We start from the raw sequence: 18,514 nt of genomic DNA, 5'->3' as shown, positions 1-18,514 counted from the left end.
TGTTTCTGGGCCAGGCCCATTCCAGCCACAGCCCTCAGGGGGTAACATCTCTGGGGCCAGGTTCTCCAAGGTAAGCCCCACCCCCACCTGCTCCCCAGCTCACCCTGGGATGGGAACAATCAGCCCTCCTGGATCCTGGGAAAAGCCCCATCACCTCCAGTCTGGATGGCTCAGGAGCTAGGAGTCCCAACGCCACGTCCCCGCTTCTACTAGAGACTCAACTCCTGCTAGGGGCCGCCAGCCCAGGGGAAAAAAAATAGACCAGACTTTGTGTTGAGAGCAAGAATGGTCAGGGAATACCTCTCGACTCCATCAACACAGACGTGGGCACAGACATGCACACACACATCAACGCCATCACAAGAGGGCTGCCACTTACCACCATGACCTCCTGTGCCACTGATTCCTCATAATAACTCACAAGGTCAGTACTATTATTATTCCTATTTTACAGATGGACACCGAGGCACAGAGAGATGAGGTGGCTTGCTCAAGGCCACATCTTAAGTCCCAGAAGCTGGGATTTACACCATCTATCTTTATTCAAGGAGACTAGGCACAAACAAAGCAAGGCCCTGGTATTCTGCTGGCCACATGTGCAAATTCGGTTCCATTCACTGGACATTCATTCACTGACAGTACAAAGCAGGCCCCAGGTTGGCACTAGTAGAGGCACAAGAATGGTTAAGACTCTGCTCTGCCCTCAAGGACCTCCTAGTCTGAGTGGAGGTAAGGGAATGAGACAAAGCAGAGAAGGGTCAAGGCCACAAGGGGAGTCCAGGGGAGGAGGGTGGGTACAGGGGAAAGGCTTCCTGGAGGTGGGTGCAGCTGAGCAGAGGGATGGAAGGATGGGTACCATTCTGGCCAGTAGAGATGGAGTGAGGGGCATCTGAGGTAAAGGGCCCAGCAGGAGCGAAGGAAGGTAGTGAGTAAACACAGTTGGTCCAGGGCACAGAGAGGAGCCCAGACTGGCCAAACAATGGTAGATAAGACAGGAGGGAAGGAGGCTGAGGCCAGATCACAGACAGCCAAGTGCCAGGGTGAGAAGTTCAGCCTCATTTTAAGGGGGGAAACCACACTAGGTATTTGAGCAGAGAAGCACCTGGATTCAGATGAGACAAGTGACACATCCTATAAGCCATGAGGAGGGCAGGTGTCTTCTCCAGACGGCACTGTAGGATCAGAAGTGGGACAAGCCATCAAGGGGTCTGGAGTCAGATGTCAGGAACTGGTGAGAAAGGGGCCTCAAGTCCCCATCCTGGATGCAAATGGCACGCGCTCCAATCACACCGACAGAGATGCACAACACACACAGACACACACACACTCAATGTTCACATACACATACTCTCTTCCCCTAGCCTCGTCTAAGCCTTGGGGACACAGTCTCAGCTGGGCTGGGGACAGGGAGAAAACCAGACCCCTCCGTGGGTACGCCATCTCTGCCAGGGCCTCCCTGAGAGGGTGGGCTGAATCAACCCAGGACCCCCAGAAGCTCCCCCAGACTCAGCTAAAACTGGCCCAGCTACATTCCTCAGCTAATCTCCACAATCTGGCAGGCGGTTGCCTGAGCAACCGTCAGCCACAATTTGGGAAGGCAGGATGATGGTTTATCCACATCCGGCTGGGCTCCGGATGGGGTGAGGTAAGGGGCAAAGCAACCTCTGCAGGAGGGGCCAGAGTGCGGGAGGGGCTCTCCCTGGAGTGAGGGTCTCTACCCCTCCATATGCTTGTACTTCCATATGCAGACCTGTGTGTGTGTGTGTGTGTGTGTGTGTGTGTGTGTGTGTGTGTGCACGCGTGCGCGCGTACACGTGTACATGGCTGTGAGACTGATAGCCTGGTACTGACTTGTGAGTACCCGACTGGGAGGCAGAAGGCCTGGATCTAATTCCTGCTGAGCCTCTAACTTCCTGTGTGACCCTGAGCAGGTGGCTTGTCCTCTCGGAAGCCCTGCTTCCTCACCTATGAAATGAGAATGGCGACCTCGGTGACCTCGAAGGCTGTTCCACCTCTAGAATTCTGATTCCACTCGTGTGAGCATGCATGTGGGCAAGAATAACTTGAAGGCAGAGAGAGATACTGTGGGGGAGAGGTGAGGGTGAGTGTGGCTCTCAAAGTGTAGGTCCCTCAGGCACTGTGCTGTGAAGTTGTGGGTGTGTGGCTGTACGTTTATCTGCAGAGATATATGGGCACATTCAGCAGTAAGCATGTGCCTAAGGGGGAGGTGAGTGTACACGGCAGGTAGAGGGGAGTCGTGCGTGCGTGTGTGTGCGCGCATGTGCACGTGGGCACCACAAGCGTGGAAGCACCAGACTTCCTCGCCACCAGACAGGGAATGGCGTTCTGTGCCAAGTGTGGCTGCCAGCCGCCATCGGTGTTTTCCGAAGACCCTAGGTAAACAGAGGCTGTTTGCAATGAGATTTTTGTTCCCTTTGGTTTGTCAATAGAACATTCAGTTCCCAAGGGACGGCCCCAGGAGAAACAAAACTCCTCCCAACAGGTTTCAAATTTAGGGGCCGGCATCATACCCAACCCCTGGCATAGCCCCAAGCCTCGCCTGGGGAACCCAAATACAACCCCAAGGATAACACTGGTCTGTTTCACCGTCTGAAGCCACACCCCCTTTCTAGGTAGCCCAACCCAACCCTGGAACCAACACAGGCTCACCCTTGGACGTTCCTGCCCAACCCAGCCCCATCCCATGTTCTCCACCGCAACAACAGCTCCGTCTCAGGCCTGTCTAACCCCTACCGCCTCCCTTCTTGAGATCAGAGACTGTCTCTTATGCCTCTGAGCCCCATCCCCAAGCCCTGTGTATAGTAGAATGCCAACCGTGGCTGGACTTACTGACCCCATGATCCCAGCTAGTCTGATCCAGGCTCAAGGACCATGACTCCAGCCCAGAGACCTGGCCCAGCCCACTTCACTGCTCTCCTGGCCCAGATCAACACAACTAGACCTTGGCTAGGGCTCCCCGGAGTTGCCCTCCAGAGCCCTGAATAATTGATGCGCAATTAACAAGGGCAGGGCTGGCAGCAATATGCCCACCTTTTAATCACCCAGCATTCAGCAGAGCTGCAACCAACAAGAACACCCAGGGCCAGTCCACAGGGAGAGAAGCTGAGCTGATATCCCCTACAGGAGCCAATACAGAACCCAGCGATGCTAACATCCTTCCATCTCTACTGAGAGTAGAAGGAAGCCAACTACAGCAGGGGAAACTTCGGCCAGGCTCACTCCCCATCTCCCGGATCAATATGCCCAGCAAATCCCAAAATTAACAGCAGGGCTGCCATGTTGGCAGTGTAAGGGGAAGGCACAGGGTGGGGCCAGACTCCATACAGAGGCAAAGGGCTGAATGGAGGGTTGTTCTTTGCAGAGGTACAGCGGGCAAAGGGTACACAGACCCCTGTAGTGCAGACACCGTGTGTCATATAAAAACACAGTGCAGCGTAGAGAGGCAGAGGGCTGTGCACGAACACGTACAGTGCAAAGATCTGGACTTTCTAACGGTCCCGTGGCAAGAGAGGGCTACGTGGCTGCGGTGTGGCGTGTTGCGGGTGCAATGCAGCAGCTCCACTGTACAGAGGCGGAACGCAGTTATACAACACAGGGAAGCAGAGAAGTGTACACAAACACCCACACAACACCTGGCACAGCACGGCAGCACTGGTCGGTGCCATGATGCAGTGGAGAGGTGCCCCATGCATCATGGCCATGACCCAGAGCTGCACAGAGGCACGGTGCAGCAGTGAGCGCCTAGTGGTACATTGGGCTCGTGCTCAGCACCAAGGGATAGGTGTACGCAGGAACACCAAGGGGGTATGTCCAAGCCTCACTAGGCTTGGCACATAGTTGGCGCTCCATGAATTCTCACTGAAAGGATGTCTAGTGGAGGCGTGCAGAACATGCAGAGATAGAGGGAAGAGAAAGACGTGGTGCAGTGCAGAAGGAACTGCTGGGTGCTTGATACAGTCCCAAGGAGTACAGTAAGTGTAGACTTGAGAGCAGGGGTAGAAAGTGGCACCAAAATGGAATGTAGTAAAGACACCATGTGGAACAGGGAATTCAGTGCCAGAGCATCTTGAAATCCAATAGAACGCACACAACCCAACAGTGAACAGGTACAGTGCAGGGTAGAGGCCCAGGACAGTGACGGTGTGCAGTGCACAGACACAACACCGGCTACTTGCAAAGGTAATGCCTGCAAAAACCCACGCCAGTCCCGAGCCCAACAAAATGGCCTCAAGCTGCAGTGTAGCTCCTGACTCCTCGGGCAGTGAGCAGTGGGGGCCAGAGGAACACTGCAGTGAGGTCACCTGAAGCAAAGATGTTGCTCAACTGGGGCTGCCAACAGAAACCTGGGGAAGGACACCAGCTGACACCTCAGTGGCTATACAGGGTGAGATAACCTAGAGGGCGGCGTTACAGCGGCAGTGGTACAGTATGACGGGCTGGGCTAGGAGATGCGCATCTCCAGCGCAGTGCAGTGAAGCAGTGGGACAGAAGTGCTGTGCCGGGCAAAGGGGCACTGTGTTTGTACAGCGCAACGGTGGACTGCAGACAGGCTGTGCCCGGCCATACCCGATGCAGTGCAGATGCCCCCTACAACAATGCAGTGCAGTTCAGAGAGGCCATGTGATGCAGATGCAGTGTCGTGGTAGCACGCCATCTGTTGGCACAGTGCGGTGGTGCGTTGCCAGGGACCATGCACAATCCCAGGAGGGTCCACAAGCCCAACACAACATCATCATCCAATAGAGTCACACAGCACAGAAGAGAGCCGCAAAGACACAAATGGCAGCGCAACTGCAGAACAGAGGTACAGCACGACGGGACAATGCGGGTGGAGCATACAGACACGCAGGAGAGTCCACACAGCCAATGTCATGCGGAATCCCACACAGCGCAGTCATGCAGCATAGGGCTGAGATGCAGTGCAGTGCAAGGATACAATGCAGTGGCCCAGTCCTGAGGTGATGGGTCCAGGACTCCCCAGAGAGCACACACCCAGAGCAGTCCGGGGCTTTGATGCAGAGCAGTTCTTAGTGTGAGGTGAAGAGGTGGCACACTTCTCCCTATGATGCACTGGACAGCAGGGGAGCCGGGACCCCCAGAAACCCTTGTGCCTACAGCTCTGCCCAGCTGGGCTGGCTACCCCATGGGTTGGGGGTGAGGCCTCATCTGCCCTGGGGGCTTCCCCCCACCTCACCTCCCACTCCCAGCATCTGCCACCCCAGTGACTCTCCAAGGGCACAGGATGAAGCCACTGCCACCCGTGGGGCAGACAGCCAGAACTGAGCACATTGTCCAGGTATTTCTATCTGAGCAGGGCCCCAGCACGCAGGCAGGAGAACAATGAATTCAGATTCTGCTGAAAAGCTTTTGGACAATTAAAGCACATCCCCTGGCCCACAGCCCAGGGCCAGGCAGTGTGGGGCAGGACGAGAGAGAGACGCAGAGGGAGACCTATTGGATTAGGCCCTGGCACAGGGTGGGCGGGAAGTGGAATGAACGGAGGGGAGCGGGTGAGAGGCGAGCCAGACCCGATGACCTGGATGGTCACTCCAGCACTCCCAGCCACCATCACCCCTCCCAGGCCTGGATTTCATCAGAAGCCAAGAACAAACTTTTCTGAGCACACAGGATGCTGCACTCATACACACACCCTTAATAATAGTTTAGCACATACAGTGCTTACCACATACCAGAACCTGTTCTAAACGATATACGTATGTATATAAAATATCTCCTCACAGCAACCCCGTGCAGTGGGTTCGTTCCATTATTATCCCCATCTCACAGATGAGAACACTAAAGGCCCAGAGAGGTCAAGTAACTTGCCCAAGGGTTACATGGCTAGCAGTGGTAGAGTGAGGATTCGAACCCAGATGGCGTGGCTCCCATGTCCGTGCTCTCCACCACCACACTCGAGGTACAAACACACAGGCACACATGCACAACCACAAGGGAGTACACATACACACATGCAAATACACACATACACACATAGACACATCCTGAGCAATGTATTTCCCACTCTCTCAGCTGAGACCCAGCTGTCCTGTCCAGATAGGTTTCTGATACCTCCCAGTTGTCACCTCTTATCCCCCCTCAGCTGTCCCATATCCCCCTTCTATCCATCCCTCACCTGTCCCCCAACCCTCAGTTGTTCCCCCAACACCACCTGTCCCCTCATTCCCAGCTGTTCCCACCCCCCAGATATATCTTTATTGCAAGTAATCTCCCATCCCCCCCCGTTGTCCCCCTCCCCCAAGTTGTCACTCCACCCCAGCTGTGATCTTGCTCATCAAATATCTCCAACACCCCTTCCCAACTTCCCTATCCCAATCCCTTCATCCTCTCCACCTATACTCAGCTCCCAAACCTCAGGGACCCCTCTAAGCCCCCCTTTTCCTCATCCCTTCAGATTCACCACCCGGTCCTGGGGTCTGCACCCTGGAAATCTGCTCAAGACCTCCTGAGTCATCCAGTAACAGCTGTCTTCTGAGTTGTCAACCCCAGGGGTCCTCCCCAGCCATTCTTCAGGCAATGGCAGCCCCACCCAGGGCCAGCCAAGGGGGGATACCGGCCCCCAACCATGACTGCCCTCTGGAGCCCCAGCTCCACCCCCACTCCCTCTGAGCCTTCCCTGTGTACCCAGGGGTCCACATCAATGCAAACACTGAGTAGGCACATGCCATGTACAAGGCCCTGGGGACGGGAGATGACAATGACCCAGCCCAGCCCTTCCTCCCAGCCTAGTGGGGAAGGAGACGGAAAACACTGCAGCCCACTGACACATGTGCATGGTGGGAGAAACCTGGCCAACCGTATCGGCTGGCGTCTGGGAAGGCTGTCCTGGGGAAGTGACATCAGAGCTGGACTTCTGAAAGCTGAGCGAGTAGCCAGGCCTCCAGGAAGCAAGACGGGTGGGAGTGGTGTTCTCGGCAGAAGGCACAGCACGTGCAAAGGCAGAGAGGCGTGAAAGGGCCTGGCAGGTTCTGGGATCAACATCGGCCTGGTGAGCCTGGATCATAAGGCGGACGTGGGGAGTGGGGTCAGGGGAGGAGAGGCATAAACATGAAGCTGTCATGGAAAGCAGAGGCTGGGTCATACAGGGCCTTATCTGTCGTGTTAGGCTTTGGTCCCTGGGTGCTGGAGAGTCTTCAGCTTAGAACAAGGCAGTGGCAGGATCCTATGCCTGCCTGAGAGGTCATTCAGATCCCGGGGTGGTAGAAGCACTGGCAAGTTGATGGCAGAATGGAGACCAAGGAGGGGGCTGCTGCAATCGTCCAGGCAAGAAATGATGGGGCTGCAGAGGAGGGGACATGGATTCAGCAAAACCTTCTTCAGTGGCCACTGAGCGACAGGCCATCCGCTCCTTGAGGTGTCCGGGCCTCACTAAAGATGCTGTAGGCCTTGCACCTCTAGACCAGCACTGTCTATAGAATTTTTTGCTGTGATGGAAATGCTCTCTACCTTCACAGACTGACCAATTCAATAGCTACTAGCAACAGGCGACTCTTGAGGACTTGAAATCTGGCTGGTGAGACTGAGGGACCGAATGTTTATTTTAATGAACTGTAGCTAAGTGGCCACCATACTGAAGAGAGCAGGCAGAGAACATTTCCATCATTTTAGAAAGTCCTATTGGATAACACAGCTCTAGAATGACAAACCATAGAGAAGCAGAACCACTGGGGTCTCCTCCAGAGGGTGCTGGCATTGGAGGCTGTAGGGAGATGAGGAGGCAAGCCCCAGGGAAGGCGGTGTCACAGGCTGAGCTGGCACAGCCCCAGTCCCTGGTCCATGGCTGGGCACAGTCACCGGGACACTCCCCACCCAAACATGCATATCCCTTTCCAGGAGACGCAGACACCTAAATATACAGACACACAGACCACAGGGCACCCCACAGCCAAACTCACAAACACCTGGGTACTCCAATGCATGCGCACCCCACTGCTGGATACATAGATACCCCACACCCGGACACTTGGGTACCCACACCCAGACACCCAGGCACCTGGGCAGCCTGGGCAGCCCCACAGCTGGACACAACACGGCTACACTCCCACACACCCATTAACCTGAGGACTCCCAGACACCTGGATATACTCACCTCCGGATCCAGAGACACTGGGATATCCTTATGTTGACACACCCGGTTCCTCCCACATCCTGGTACTGGGACACCCACACCCAGAACCTGAGACACCACCCACCCAAATAGCTCCACCCCCAAACTCCAGGAATCTGACACTTGGATACCCAGACACCCCAGCATCAGGCTCCCCAGGTTCAGACCAGCTTGTCGCCTCCTTACTCCAAATTCAGATCCTGCCACACAGGGTAACCAGATGGCTAGACTCCCTGAGAAGCCACACATGTGTCCTGTGCCCCAGGCTACAATCATACAATCACAACCACACACACACACACACACACACACACACACTCTGACTGCCCAGATGTCAGAATCACACCTGCACACACCTCAGCCTCCTCCCCGAACCCCACCTGCAGGGGTCAACACAGGGGGCAGCTCTCCTCCCTTCCTGGGCTCACAGGCAGCCAGGACAGAAGCTGAGACAGAGGACAGAGTCTGCCCTCCTGCCGCAGGGCCCTCCCCCTCCTCCCCAGACTCTCAGACTGACAGTTGGGACTCGATGCGTCTCACCAACTGCCGAACCTCCAGCACAAAGAGCTGAGACCAGGGGCCGGACAGGCCCTGCCAGCTGCTGGGGGGCAAGGGCAGTGGGGGTGGGGCTCGGGGAGGGGGCCACGGAGGACGGTGGCTGGGGGGAGGGGCTGGCAGGCAGAGAGTTGACCTCTCCAACTCACAGCTCCCAGACAACACTCTCTGCATGGCCTTTTCACACACAACACCATCCCCCAGCAGAATTTTCCAGATTCCTGGAGGGAAACCTATTTCTGTAATCTCTACTTTCAGTGGAGTCAGTGCGCCCCCATCTGGCATCTCCAGCTCAGAACCTGACCCACTGGACATCACTCATTCTTTCATGCTGGGTGTATTTACTCAGCAGGAGTGGGCCAGGCCTTGTACCTGGCACTAAAGATTCAGAAGGGAACTAAATACCCAGTCCCTGTCCCCACAGAGCTCATGGTCTGTAAGGAAGAAAGGACAAATAAACTGTAATTACAATAATTACAGTGTTATGGAAAAACCTAATCAACCCCCACCCTCCCTTTTTAGGCTAGAAGGGGGAGTAACCAAGGAAGGCTTCAGAGAGGAGGTGATGTCTAAGCTAAAATCCGAAGGAGGAGCAGGAGCTCACCCAGTGAAGAGGTGGAGTTAGAGAGTTCTGGGGAGAAAATATAGCTTGTGCAAAAGGCCCAGAGAGGAGATGGCAGGAGTGGACATTTAGTGGGTATTAGTAAGTGGGTTAGACTGGCCACAGCATAGGATGCAAGGCAAGTAGTACAAAGCTGATGGGACTGGACAGGCAGGCAGGGGTTACAGCAGGCAAGAGGACATAGGGGGAGGCACTTAACCCAGGAGGTAATGGGGAGCCTTCAAAGGGTTTCAAACCAAGGTTTCAAACATGTGTTTTAGGAAGATCCCTGACACTATGGAGGAAGGGGTGGAGGAAGAGGCTGGAGCCTTCCTGCCTGTGAAAGATGGATGAGGATGGAGAGAAGGGGACAGATGAGAGAGATCCTGAGATGGCATAAAGTTAGGATGCATCAGGATGCAGGGAGAGCAGCTTGGAGGAGGGAGGGGGTTAAAAGAGGAAGGAGGGCACAAGGTACCCCAGCAACTCTAGCTAACCCAGCCCTGCATGAAAAGCCACCACCCACCCCATGCTAGCTTAGTTGATGAAGGCATGGAAGGATGGCGGCATGCCTGGAGCAAGCAGGGTGTCCACCCTGGATTTCCCCTGACACCAGAGCTAGGAGGGAGGCCGTCCAGGAGCTCAGCACCCCCCCCACTCTGGCCACTAGCACATCTTCCTGCTGAGTCCCTCCCCCACCCCCAGGGAGAAGGGCCAGCTGCCCAGACAAGCCTTTATTGCCCAACCTGAAACCACTGGGCAGCCTCTCCCTCATTCCTGCTGTCCACAACTCCAGCAACCAAAAGGACAAAATGAGCTAGAACACAGCAGAATAAATTACTGCCAGATCTGCATGGCTCAGAGACATCACCACCCACCCTTCGGGGGAGGGAGACTCAGGAGGCCTTCCGGGAGCTGGGCTGACTCTAACCAACTTGGGGACAAGGGGACATCACACCCCTTCTCCTAAGGGCTTCTGAATTAAGCTCAACGGTAATAGCTACAGGTGCCAGGAACTGTAGAAGTGAAGTGACTTGCCCAAGGTCACAGGGACAGCACGTGGCAGAGACAGATTTGAACCCAGGTCCCCCTGGCTTCAAATCACAGTCTCTGGCTCTGTAGCAGTCCTCAAAACCATCTTTTGTTCCCTGGCACTCACAAACAGAGCTTTAGTTTACAATCTACCAAGTACCATACACCTTCATTATGAAGCCCATGGGGCAGATGAGGAAATGGCGGCCCCAAGAATGTAAGTAACCCACTCAAGATCTCACTCCCAAACCTCAGTCCTTGACAGTCTCCCCTACTGGCAGGAGCTGGGGCACCTGAGGGTTCTTGGAATCAAGATGATGGTGGCAGGGATGGGGGAGCATGTACCCTTGGTTTGATCTCAGGGTGGGGGAGGGGGACAAAGTTGCTGCAGGACAGGGGGAGGGGTTGGGGGAGGATAAGGAGGGAGGTCGCCTTAGGCGTCCTCTCGGGCACCGAGCGGTCAAAGCTAAAGCTGTGCGCGATGGCCTGGGGCCGGGGGGCCCGGCCGAGCTCAGAACCAGTGGCCGGAGCGGCTGCAGGTGCCCAGGGAGCTCCGCCCGAGGGGCCGGAGGGAGCAGCGGGGTAGCGAACGCGATCGGGAGAGGCCAGTTCACGGAGACCGGCGGCCTGAAGGAGTCTCTGGGGCCGACGTGCTTCTGCCTGTGTCTTGGCTCGGGTACCCGTCTGGGGCGTCTCCCCGTTACTCAGCGCCCCGGGTACCAGGCTGAAGCCGCCCAACTAGAGGGGGTAGGGGTGCTGAGGCCGCCACCGGTAAGGGACCGGCCACCGCCGCCCCAGGGGAGGCATCGGGCGCAACTCCGCAGGAGAGGGCCGCAGTCTGGGATCCCAGGCCTCAGGGTAGGATGGGGGGTTGGGAAGGGGGTGGACAGACACACCAACACACACACAGACCACACACGGTCCACAGCACACACGGGTACACAGCTTTAGATACACACATTCAGAAACGCTATCACACGTACAACTACACACACACACACACACACACACAACACACCCCAAAAGACTCCAGACTCCGAAACACACCCAGAGACAGCGCGGTCATACAGCACACAGAAGCACGGAGACACACGCTCACACACGTACACTCACTCACAGCCGTCCCGGCCGGCGGGGAGGCCGCACAAAGTTGCGGAGTCGACTGAGGGGGTGTCCCGGGAGACCCCTGCGTTCGCGGCGCCCCCAGCGCGCAACGGGAGGGGGCGCCGTCCGGCCGCCCAGAGCCAGGCCCGGCCCGCCCGGACTCACCCCCGCCCCGCTGCCCTGGAGCAGCCACGGCCCGGCCCCCGCAGGAGCGCCCGGCCGCCCGGCCTTCCCCTCCCGCCGGCCTCGGCGCGCCCCGCGGGCCCCCGCGTCCGCCCCCCACCCCCGCGCCCGACCCTCCCCGGCCCCGGCCCGGGCGCCCCGCAGCCCCGGCGCCGCCTCGGATCTGCCGCCAGCCAGCGCCGCGCCGAACTTGCGAAACAACAAACAGCCCGAAATGTCGGAGTCAGCGGCCGCCGGGCCCCCATCCCTCCCTGGCGAGCCTCAGGCCCGGCCCGACCCGGGAGGGGAGGGGAGGAGAAGGGAGGGGGCGCCGCCACGACAACTTGTTCCGGGCCCGCGCGCCCCACACGCACACCCGAGGAACACACGCACACCCGAGGAACACACACACACACACACCCTGCCACCGCCCCCTCGGGCGGCCCCGGGCCCCGGGCACACACTCAGCCACGGCCCAGGCGCGCACCACACTCGCAACATTCCCGGACACGCAGCCAGCACGCACGAACACACTCACATCCGTTCCAGACACGCTCCTACACACGCATTCCCGGCACACTTGGCATTCACTCGGACCCGCGCAGCCCCCCGGCGGCGCACACCACCAACCCCAGACACTCCCACACGTACACATTGCGCACACGGCGCACGGACACACACGTTCCGGACCCGTTCCCACGCCTTCACACACGTACACGGATCTCACAAGCACACACACCGCACACGCGTTCCCTGCTCCACACGCGGGCAGAATCCACAGAGCACTCTTCGCCACACGCAGAACACAAACACACGAGCCATTCTCGGACACACAACAAACAACACTCCGGGCTAGGGCACACAAAATGCCCACAAATGCAACACATTAGCAGACACAACTCCTGCCACACAACCAAACTCAAATGTACAAACAACAGGCACACAATCCTACTTGGCCCCGCACACACTACACAGTGGCAGAGACACAAGAGCGCACACCCCATGCCTCGATGCACACAACATTCACCCCAACATACTCGTGGACACACAACACACACAGCACCTCTTCTTGCACGTAACTCAGGACACACACCATTCGCAGGCACACAACAACCTGAGCACACGATCGCACATCCAACACTCAGACACACAGGGAGCAGGCTCGCAACGTCCGGTCACCCAACACTCCCACTTTCTTTCGAGCTACGCCACGGGCGCCGGGGGCTCCGCGGGGCAAGCTGGGTCCGACCGACTCGCGCTTACCTGCCGGAGTCTCGGTCTCGGGCGCGCAGAGCTGGAAGGTGAGCGCCAGGACGAGAGCCTGGGCGCGGGCCATGGTGCGCCGCAGCCTGCCCCGGGGGCCCGGCGCGGGGGGCGCAGCCGCCGGAGCCCGAGCCGGGCCCGAGGCGAGCCAGAGCCGGAGCGAAGCGGCGCGGCGCGGAGCGGGACTGGCGCCGAGTCCAGAGCGGGAGCCCAAGCAAGCGGGGCGCTGACGTCAGGCTCGGCCGCGCGTTCCTCGGTCTCGAGGCGCCCCCTGCTGGCAGCCGCGCGAGCCGCTGCCGGGTTCGGTCGCCCGCGGCCCTGACGCGCCCCTCCCCCACTCCCGGACCCCCTGGAGATCCCGGGCTGGGCCCGGATGCCCACCAGCCTCTGCACCCACCGGGCACCGACATTCTTAGGTGAGCAGGTCCACGCCTCTGCTCACTGCCCGCGCCTAGCTCCCACACAGCTCTCCAGGACAGAGACCAGGGACACCCGGCCTCTCAGTCCCATCCAACGCTTGAATCCCCTCTACCTAGATCCCGTCAAATGCGCATCCATACATACCTCCAAGGACAGGGAGCTCATCACCTACCAAAAGCGGGTGGTGGGGTCTTTGGGAAAGCTAGCTTTTAACGTCGTTCATAGTATTCCTTTACCATCCTTTTAAAGTCCATGGGATCCGTAGTGATGTCCCCCCTTTCATTTCTGATATTAGTAATTTGTGTCCTCTCTCTTCTTTTCTTGGTCTGGCTAGAGGCTTATCGATGTATTGATCTTTTCAAAGAACCAGCTTCTGGTTTGGCTGATTTTTCTCTATTGATTTCCCATTTTCCATTTCACTGATTTCAGCTCTAATCTTTGTTATTTTCCTGCTTCCTTGGCATTCAATTTGCTCTTGTTTTTCTAGTTTCCTAAGGCAGAAGTTTAGACGATCAATTGCAGGTCTTTCTTCTTTTCTCATATATGCATTCAGTGCTATAAATTTCCCTCTGGGCACTGCTTTCCCCACATCCCCCAAATTTTGATAAGTTGTGTTTTCATTTAGTTTGAAATTTTAAAATTCCTCTTGAGATTTCTCCTTTGACCCATGTGTTATTTAGAAGTGTGTTAATAATCTCCAAGTATTTGGGGATTTTTCAACTCTCTTTCTGTTATTGAATTCTAGTTAATTCCACTATGGTCTGAGAGCAATCACTGTATGATTCTTTTCTTTTAAATTTGTTAAGGTGTGTTTTATGGCCCAGTAGGTGGTCTATCTTGGTGAAAACTCCATGTGATCTTGGGAAGAATGTGTATTCTGCTGTTGTTGGATGAAGTAGTCTTTAGATGACCTCTATATTTAGTTGATTGTTGGTGTTGTGGAGTTCAACTATGTCCTTTCTGATTTTCTGCCTGCTGGATATGTTCATTTCTTTTTTTTATTTATTTATTTACTTATTTATTTTTGGCTGCGTTGGGTCTTCGTTGCTGTGCATGGGCTTTCTCTAGTTGCGGCGAGCAGGGGCTACTCTTCGTTGCAGTGCACGGGCTTCTCCTTGCAGTGGCTTCTCTTGTTGCGGAGCATGGGCTCTAGGCGTGCAGGCTTCAGTAGTTGTGGCATGTAGGCTTCGGTAGTTGTGGCGTGTGGGCTTCAGTAGTTGTGGCTCATGGGCTCTAGAGCACAGGCTCAGTAGTTGTGGCGCATGGGCTTAGCTGCTCCACGGCACGTGGGATCCTCCCAGACCAGGGCTCAAACCTGTGTCCCCTGCATCAGCAGGTGGATTCTCAACCACTGCGCCACCAGGGAAGTCCTATGTTCATTTCTGACAGAGAGATGTTGAAGTCTCCAACTGTAATAGTGGATTCAGCTATTTCTCCTTGCAATGCTGGCTTTTAAAAAGTTCTTTCTCTTTATGCCGTGAAATCTGCCCCCCTCACTCACTCTCACTGATTCTAGTCTATCCCCTGGATACACAGCTTAAGTCCATTTGGGCATCTGCCCAGTATAAGCTCTTGTACAATGACCACAAACTAGTTGTCCATTAGTGTATAAGACCAGGCACCTTCTATGTGCTTCACCCACATAGACTCATTTAATCCCCACCACTATTATTCTCATTACGCAGTTGAGAAAATTAAGGTACCGAGAAAGAAAGTGGCTTTTCCAAGGTTATGCATAGTACGCAGCAGCACCAAGATTTGAATCAAGGCCATCCGGCTTGAATTGAATAGAAGCTGAGACCTGTCTTCCATCTGGAACAAATCAACGAACACTGGATACTGATTCATCTGTTCAACACTTACTCTAAGCCGAAGTGGAGACATAAAACAGACAAAAATCCCTACCCTCACGGACCTTATATTCCAATGGAAAGACAAGAACAATAAACAACCAAAAAAAGCAAATTCTCTGGTATGTGAGACAGTGATATACTAGAGAAATGGGGGAGAGAAACAGTAAGGGGGAAGGGAATTATTGTAGTTTTAAACAGAGCACCTGCTATATGACATATTCATTATGTGTCTGCACCTCTAGAACATGAGCCCCCTAAGGGCAAGGACTCTGTCTTATATCCCACTGCTTGGTATCTGGCATGTAGTCAGCACTCAATAAACATTGAATGGATGATTGGATAAATGAATGAATGTAGACATGGTTCTTGCCTTCATGAAGCTTACATTTTAGGGGGAGAGACCAATAGCAAACATGCAGAGAAGAGACAGAAAGGATCATCCAGAAGAGGAAGCTCAAGGAGAAACATCTGATGAAAAAAAGAAACAACCAAGGACGCTGCTGTTTCCAGAGGACTCTTGCAGGAGCCTCATGGCAGGAGTTTACCATTGGTCCTATTTGGGGGGATGTGGAAACTGAGGCTCAGAAAGCATAAGGCATTTCCCCAAGGTCACACAGCTAGTAAATGGTGGGCCCAGAGCTCAGACCTAGATCAGACTGATTCCACAGCCCTCTGCCCTTTGTGCAGGGGAAGACTATGGGCAGAGACTGTGATGGAGGGAGAAAAAGAACACAAGTAACAGATGGACAGATGAAAAGAGAACATTCTGCTCCACTTGAAAAAGACCACAAGCTTCTATAATCCTTGAGAGAAGAAGGAAGGGAAACAGAAAGTCTTGGCCTGGAGTCACTGGCTCAAATCTAGGGAAAAGGAGATGGTACCACAGACAGGGCCAGGCCATGAGGAAATTCAATCACTTTCAACTCATGGAATATTCATGACACCTACCCTGTGCCAGGCCCCATATTGGGTGCTGGTGTCATGGAGATGCGCTAAACATGGCCCCACTCTTGCCTGGAGGGGGAAATGGCACATAAATAAATAAGAGACTATGTCCTAAAGGTCATAACACCAGTCCAAAGAAAACACAAAGGCAGCAGGGGTTAACTCAGCCTAGGGGGTGGAAAACAACATCAAAGAAGGGATATCTGAACCTGGAGTTTCCTAGACAGGCAAGGCAGGGAAGAGCATTTCAGGCAGAAGGAGCAGACTGAATAAAGGCACAGACATGGAAGTACTGGGGAAGGTGGGTGTCAGGTATGGTTGCATCATAGTCTCTACATGGTCCAATAGCAGGAGATAAAGACAGTGTGGAAGTTGGGGTACAAAGGGTCTTAAATGCAAGGCCAGGACAATTGGACCTGAACCCTTCAATCAGTGGTTCTCAAACTGTGCCCCTGAGGAAACCCTGGTGTTCCTCAAGCCAAGCTGAGGCGTCCTACTGTTGAATTAAAACCACAGCCATATTTTTCTAATTTGCAAGAAGGTAGATTAATTACAACGAGTAGAAAGTTTTTGTTGTCATTTTAAGGTGTTTTCTCCTCCATATATTTTTCTGTAGAATTTAGAACGTGTTAGTAGTGTGAGAGAATGTTAGAATTAGCATAGAATCACAATTTTATTTACAAGTTTAATATATCAACAGTTCACAGTGTTCTACAAAGAACTGTGGTTTATGGTTCTCCCTGAGTATTGAGGAATCGTGGAAGGACTTTAAGCAAGGGAAAGACAAAATCTGGTCTTTCTGTTAGGAAAAAAAAAAAGTCATTCTGGAGGCCTGAGAAAGAAGGAAGTGGGGAGGGAAAAAGAAGGGAGAGAATCTCAGGAAGAAGGTTGTTGACACAGTTCGACCTGATGTCCTGGGCCAAAAGTGAGGCCTATCAGGATGGACAGGGGACTAAGTCCAGCCCCCAAAGAGGAAGACCTGCTGGGTAATTCTCCACACTTCCTGGCTAAGATGCCCAGGAAATGCAGAGGAAACGATTTAGTATAGAAGATAATGTCAACAGCTCAATGTCACCTAGGGAGTCTTCCAACAGAAGTAGAACTGTGGGTCACTATGAAAATAGAAGATAGACAAGACTGGGTGTGTGTGTGTGTGTGTGTGTGTGTGTGTGTGTGTGTGTGTGTGTTTGTGTGTGTGTGTGCGCATTGCGGGACCAAGTCTTTCTCCCACCATGGCACACCAACTTTCTCTAATAATAAAAATAAGTACAAACACTTTTTAAGCATGTACTATGAGCCAGTCTAGATGTTTTACATATGATGTTTCTCATTTAATCTTTACAATAACCCCCAGGAACATTTATCAGATACTTTCATGTGCCAAACATTGTGCTAAATGCTTCAAGTGAATAATATCTCACAACAGCCTTGAATCAGATACTATTATTTCCTTCCTTTTACAGGTAAGGAAGTGGAGACACAGAGAGGCCAGGTGACTTGTCCAAGATCAAATGGACTTGTCCAAGTCCAGTGGCAGAGCCAGGACTCAAAGCCAAGTTTGCTAGAATGCAGCACGTGCACTCTTCATCATGACATTTTCTTTTCTTCCTCAGAGGAAAGGCTCTAAGTTGGCAAGTTTGGGGTCAATAAAATCCAATGAAAGGAATTCTTCCTTATCCTTTGAAGTCCTGGTTCAGTGTTTCTCAAGTTTGTTCCCCAGGCCACCTCCATCAGAATATTCTTGAGAGCTTCTAAGGAATGTAGATTCCTGGACCCTTCCCCAAGATTCTAACTCAGTAGGTCTGAGATGAGACCTCAGGTGAGTTTCATGCATATTGAAGATTTTGAGTCACAGGACCGGCTCCAACAGCACTCCCTGCAAAGGCGCCCACCCCCACCCCAATCCCAAAACACCTCTCTCCTTCAGACTCCAGCAGTGCCCTCTGTCATGTCCTAATATTAAACTAGGGTGTTAGTTACGCTCATGTCTTCCTTCCACTAATAATATGATCTGGCATCTTTCCTGGGCTACACCTTGTTACCCATTGTCCCATTCAATGCTACTGCACCCTGAGCATTCTGAGAGGGGGCTCTCCTTCTTATGATTCCTCCATTGTAATCTGAGCACACTTGGCATTTTACAATGTGCTATCCGGTCCACGACAACATTATTCTGTTGTTCTATCCAATCCTTACAACAATCTTGAAGGAAGTATATTAGCTCCGATGAGAAAGCTGACTCACAGTTTCAGTCACTTGCCCAAGATGGCCAAGCTAAGAAGTGGAGGGTCTAGGATGTGAACCTAAATCTTCAAACACCAAACCCAGTACTCTTGCCTCTACATCAGCTTACATCTACTCTACTTGGTGTAGGGAAGTAAGCTTTGCCACCCTATGCTAGCAGAAGACAGCGGGGATTAAATGAGATAATGC

At 53.9% G+C, this 18,514-nt stretch overlaps 1 protein-coding gene and 1 long non-coding RNA gene across 9 annotated transcripts in view; one reads left to right on the top strand and one right to left on the bottom strand.

The window, feature by feature from the left end:
• PTPRU (protein tyrosine phosphatase receptor type U) overlaps positions 1-13,010 on the bottom strand; it is an 81,181-nt gene extending 68,171 nt beyond the window's left edge. For 2 of the 8 annotated variants that reach the window (XM_068539329.1, XM_068539330.1), the window contains exons 1-2: positions 8,129-11,435; positions 1,103-1,172 (exon numbers count right to left, since the gene is read on the bottom strand). In XM_068539329.1, coding sequence (XP_068395430.1) covers positions 1,103-1,172; positions 8,129-8,422 — 364 coding nt within the window. In that variant the 5' untranslated portion in view covers positions 8,423-11,435. The other 6 variants (XM_068539331.1, XM_068539333.1, XM_068539332.1 and 3 more) reach the window with 5 other exon arrangements.
• On the top strand, positions 11,086-17,648 carry LOC137762035 (uncharacterized). The gene is made up of 3 exons (XR_011073488.1): positions 11,086-11,192; positions 14,969-15,255; positions 17,545-17,648. It is a non-coding gene; the product is annotated as an uncharacterized lncRNA (long non-coding RNA).
• Positions 17,649-18,514: the final 866 nt, after the last annotated feature.

The sequence above is a fragment of the Eschrichtius robustus genome, chromosome 3 (genome assembly GCF_028021215.1).
Source record: "Eschrichtius robustus isolate mEscRob2 chromosome 3, mEscRob2.pri, whole genome shotgun sequence".
NCBI classification, from domain to species: domain Eukaryota; kingdom Metazoa; phylum Chordata; class Mammalia; order Artiodactyla; family Eschrichtiidae; genus Eschrichtius; species Eschrichtius robustus.
Note: the sequence above shows the minus strand (reverse complement) of the source record. Positions and strands in the feature narration are given on the sequence as shown.